Source organism: Atta colombica, unplaced genomic scaffold (genome assembly GCF_001594045.1).
Source record: "Atta colombica isolate Treedump-2 unplaced genomic scaffold, Acol1.0 scaffold47, whole genome shotgun sequence".
NCBI classification, from domain to species: domain Eukaryota; kingdom Metazoa; phylum Arthropoda; class Insecta; order Hymenoptera; family Formicidae; genus Atta; species Atta colombica.
Window position 1 is genome coordinate 3339458 of NW_017259536.1, and position 5627 is coordinate 3345084.

Genomic DNA, 5627 nt, shown 5'->3' on the forward strand with positions numbered 1-5627 from the left:
TAATATAATATATGTTTAATTGTTAATTAAAGTTCCTTTAAAGTTTTCGCTTTTGTCAAACAAAGAGAGCAAAACTAATTGCTTTAATGCGCGTAAAATCCATATTTAACAAGATATTACTTTCACTTACTTTCACGCAGAGTCAGAACGCTCGAGAGGATCAATTTGGTCTCTTAAATGCTGTTTATATACAGCAAAAATGAAAATGAAAATTATTAAACCATTAGCGATATTAACGAGATCATTTTTCGGTGAGATGTTGCTCTTACTCTTTTCTTTTTTTTTCCTTTTTTTTTTTTACATTTTCCATTGACGAGCTGAGTTTTCTAGACGATGAAATGATTGAATGAGAAACTTAAGGGTAACTCGAATCGTTTATCGCTTGCGAATAGAGAGCAGAGTGTGATGCCTGGTTCTAACGTCGTTTTCCAAAGCGCAAGAAAACATGATCGACATCTTGTCTCTTGACAGTGCTGTCGTACCGCGGTAAGTTCTCTCGATATTCTGAAACAATTCAAACACAAACCGTACATTATCCTCATCGCCGTAATCAGTCGATGTCGAGAACATAGTATACAGGATAGCGTCGAAGGAGTAACCACGAGCTGAAATGTCCTACAGATTACATTTCGTTTGATGTTATACAATTTCATGATTGTAAATGATTTCTAATTGCAAATAATTTTCTTCATTATATATATGAAGTCACTTAGTAAAATAAATGATTTCATCCAATTACATAATAATTTCTCATGATTGCATAATTATCGGATTTCTAGTGATTGCAAATGTTTTTATTTGATTAAAAACATTACGACATAATCACTTAATATAATTGTGGGACAAAATGTTTCCGAAATCATGAAATTCTTAAGAAATTTTTATATATAATCAGAGGTAATCATAAATTTAAAATCATATGAATTATTGCGATGAAATCAATGTGTGATCACCATAAAATCTGAAAATTAGTAAATAATTCTAAAATTAAAATTAGTAAATAATTTCTAAGATAACAGAATGTGAACAACAAATTCAAAATGCACTTCTAGAATCTTATGCATAAAAAGAAATGCGAATGTGCGTCATCTGTGTAAAAAAAGGTTGCATATTGTTTACACTCTGCTTAGAGATTCTGAAGAAAAAGAGATTAAACATCGCTTAGACAATTTCTAATTAATTCGTCATATTTTTCAGGATCTGCTTAAGATAAAATGAGATGCGTGGATATCTCATTCTATTTTAAGTAGGCCTTGAAAAGTATAGCAAACTAAACATACGTACAATCTCTTGATCTTTAGTTTTATTAGCTTATTATTAGAATTATTTATACACTGATTTCAGATTTAAATTTTATAATAATACTCGATAATCACACTCGATTTCATTATAAATGATTACACATGATTTCCAATAATTGCACAGAAATTTAAAATAATTTCTACTGATTACACATGACTTCATTACAATTTCTGATTATTCTACATGAAAGATTTTTTATTTCATGATTTCATCTGATTGTAAAATGATGATTACATGGAGATTTTGTAATGATTTCAGAGACACTATTTCACAGTTACATTATCTCCTTGGCGTGTTCAGGCGCAGAATTTAAAACTAATTATATATACACGTACACTGACAAAGTTTCGAGCGGCGATAATATAAATTAATTAGGCAAATAATAGCAAAAAGAATAGGAAGAGGCATATATTGTTCGTGCGCAATCGCATGACATTTGCCTTTTAGTCGTTAAATAAATTAAAGTATCATATGCCTTTAACGATGTATACGTGGCGATAGAGCGAATGATTCGCTAAAGATGGGATTTTATTTGTGCATTTTTATCGTACAAATTTTTCGACAAATTTTTCAAGCCTGTTGATTGGCTATAGGATAGAGAGATCCGAGGACCTTTCTGTTCTGCATGTAATTGTCGTACGACAAAAACACACAAATGAAATCCCACTCTTAGACAGGCGATTACCTTTGTCGTCAATGAAGTCATTCATGTCCCTAACGTCCCATATTCTGGCGAATGCCATGCAGATTTTACGGAATCTGGGTGGAAGTTCATCAAGAAATCCTGGGTTGCATGAAATACCAGGCGATCCGGCGAGAGCTTCGCCGGAGAGGACTGCCATAGTCGTCACGGATACGAGGATCATCAGCGTCGAGCTCATCATTTTCGGACTGTAAAGAAGAATAGAATAAAAATGCCTAATATGAAACACCTTTTTCTAAAGGCTTGTAATTTATTTAATTTTTAACCTTAACTCCTATTTTTACATCAAAGTTATAGGAAATGTAATCAAGTTTTATCGCCAAAAGTTAGCAATTGATAATAGCTATACTTTGTTGTATGTAAAGATTTGTATTAAAATTATCAATTTTATTAATTCGAAAAATGTTTCTAACATCTCTGTGAGACACAAGGGTTTTTTTATATAAAATGATATTTTATAATAGGAAATCAAGAAAAAACTTATGAAAAGCTTTCAATCTTAATTGTATCTAGTAATTGTATAATTTTTCGATGACTTTATATTTTAAAAATACAATAATCCTTAATTATATATAAACGCAATGATTTTTTGAACAACCCAATAATCCTTAACAATAGAAATCAATTACAATTAATATATCAAACTTATATTTATTATAAATATATTTATTATAAAATAAAACCGTCAGAAAAAAAATAAAATTTAAATTTCTTAATTTTTAGAAATTAAGTACCTTATATTTTAAGTCCCACGCCTTACAGTTTCACAATTACCAAATCTAATTTTTACAATTAAATCATCACATCCTGTATTTTCCTATTAGTTTTTGCTTCATGTAGAATTTATTACCGAATATTTATTTATAATAAACAGCTATTAAAGATTCATCTCGATAAAACTTCTAATTTTACATCTAAATTTACAGATATTATATTGTGGATAACATTTAATTTCACAAATCTTTTTTCGCAACTATATGCATGATCTAATAATTTTCTACTAAATAGATTTTACCCTAAGAGTAATAAGTTCATGATAGAACCAATCACATGCGCGTATTAGTTTAACAGAAACTCCATGGTTTCTCATATTAGAAGCTTATCTCATAACAGACGATTTTACTCTATAATTGTTCATCACTGACATCTTTCAGTTTAGCAAATAGCAATGAGATCAAAAGGAATTAGAGTTGAAACAGTATTTAACTGTTGCAACAATTAATTACTTTATCGTCAAAAGTTTCTTAAAAAGAACTATTTTATTCCCTGAAATAATAACTTTCTTTCCTTACGAAAAAATACACTCTTGGCGATCCAAAGACACTCAAATCGAGTGTTTATCCTCAAATTGGAGGTTTATTTGGGAGTTAATATACTCAATTTAAGTGTTACTTTGGACAAAGTGTATTTTTTCGTAAGGGTTAGACTTGCAAATTGTTTTGCTCCAACAACAAATTTATTCTATCTTGTTTTTTATTTTCTAATTTTTTTTTTATTTTTACAACAATCTATCAACAATAATTACATGTAATAATAAAATTGCATTTTCTGATGATAGACTGTTTACTTTAATAAGTTAACATATTTCTACGCAAAACTCAGAAAAATGATTCTATTTGCTGATTTAAGAAAGTAAATTTTACTATAACATGAAACAAATGTTATCGCAGCAAAATTGATTTGCTCTCTCATCAAATATACAATAATCTGATAGAAATATAGATAACAATTAAATATATGTAATGAGTTTGCAGAATCTAGAAACATAAAATTCGAAGTGCAAGAGGCTCCTGTGAGCAAATGAAGCAGACGTGACAAATATTTAAATCACAAGCCATTTTCTCTGCTCTATTTTCTGCTTTACAATTGTATTATACTATGAAGCGAGTATATCCGCATATATTGACCCACAGGGCACGGCCCGACTTCCTAGACATATGATTTTCTTAATACGATTGGAAGAACTATTGAGAAATATTTCTATTTTTCTATTGAGAAATATAATAAAAAATTAGATGTCCTGTTCACACGTCGACGTTCGGAAGGAAAATGTCGTAACAGTACTCGGCAAGTCAACACATAACAAGTCTTACCACATAAGTGAGAGCACAACTAAGAGCGATTAGTCTTAAAGAAAACTTCAGATGTAGCCATGACATTGTAAAATAACATTACATGTAAAATAACTAATAACATCACAATATAATTAATCGACATCCGTGTACATCAGTAAAAAATTAAATAGAATGTATAAAACGTTTGTAAAATCAATACGTGAAGCAGTCTAAAAAACTTATTATTATTTTCCTTATTATTATTTCCCTCTAAATTTGTACAGTCAAACTTTTAAATTATAACATCATTTCTAATTTAAATCAATGTAACATTCAATTTAATTTTTTCCATTTTAATCTCATCTTTAACAATATTATTGCATTGTCTCTAATTTAGAAATGTACGGAAATCGTTTTAAAAAACTTAAAATACATGAGAGAAGCTATTATTTAAAAAAATAAAAAATATTTATATAAATTGGAAATGAATTATAATTTCAATTGGTATCGTTCAAAAACTTTCTTAATTGACATATTTGCGGATCCAATGATACAGACATTTTTTTCAATGAAATTTTGAAAAATTGTTTATAATAAATGTTTTTCACAATCTTATGTAATTTTAAGTTATATTGATATTCATTCCTTGAATTTTGACCGAGAAGGTCAAACCACTAGCTGAAATATTAGGTGTACAACTTTGCTTCCGCCATTTTCCTATAGATGACTTTAGCGGTAAGTGGTGGTCGAAATAAATAGAGCATAGACGTCATACAATACTCTTGGGCATCTGTCAACATAATCTCATAGAAACATTAGTCGATTTGTGTCTGCATCATAAAGTTATTCTCAATTGTCAGTTTACGAGCCAAATTCTCGTCATTTGCAGGAGGTTTTAATTTTTTGCTTCAATATGAAGAAATATGCGGCTGAGGCTCATCGAATACTCTCAAATACTTATGGTGAGGCCGCTATTAGTGAAAGAACGTATCGTGAATGGTTTCAACGCTTCAAAAACGGTGATTTTGACGTCGAAGACCGGCATAGCGGTGGAAGAGAGAAGATTTTCGAAGATGCAGAATTGGAGGCATTACTTGAGCAAGACTCGAGTCAAAATCAAGAAGAATTGGCGAAAGATGGGAGAAAGTATTGGCCAGCGATGGACAATACTTTGAATCATAAATGTATAACCAGTTTTTTACAATAAAGCCTCGAATTTCGGAAAAAAAAACAGCGGAAGCAAAATTGTACACCTAATATTATTCCACAGATTACATGATTTCATTTGATTTCATATGATTTCATCTGATAACAAATAATTTTCTTCACTATGTACACAGTAAAATAACGCACAGTAAAATAACGCGTCGTTACGTTGGATATTCTTATGGTTAGTGCTCTGATTGATATCGAATTTAATATAATATGTGTATGGATAATTGAAAATATGAAAGTAAGAGGATATCCATTCGAAAGTAAGATGTTGATCATGTCTATATTTATTTTATTTGATGTTATTTAAAATATTATGTTTTAGCAACTGTTTAATCTGATATTGCTCATATATT

At 29.6% G+C, this 5627-nt stretch overlaps 1 protein-coding gene across 1 annotated transcript in view; it reads right to left on the reverse strand.

Moving 5' to 3' along the window:
- The window catches only part of LOC108691533 (myosuppressin), an 18994-nt gene continuing 13367 nt past the window's right edge, over window positions 1-5627 (reverse strand). The window contains exons 2-3 of the mRNA XM_018199312.1: window positions 1988-2193; window positions 1-504 (exon numbers count right to left, since the gene is read on the reverse strand). Coding sequence (XP_018054801.1) covers window positions 416-504; window positions 1988-2186 — 288 coding nt within the window. The 5' untranslated portion in view covers window positions 2187-2193 and the 3' untranslated portion in view covers window positions 1-415. The remainder of the gene's footprint in view (window positions 505-1987; window positions 2194-5627) is intronic.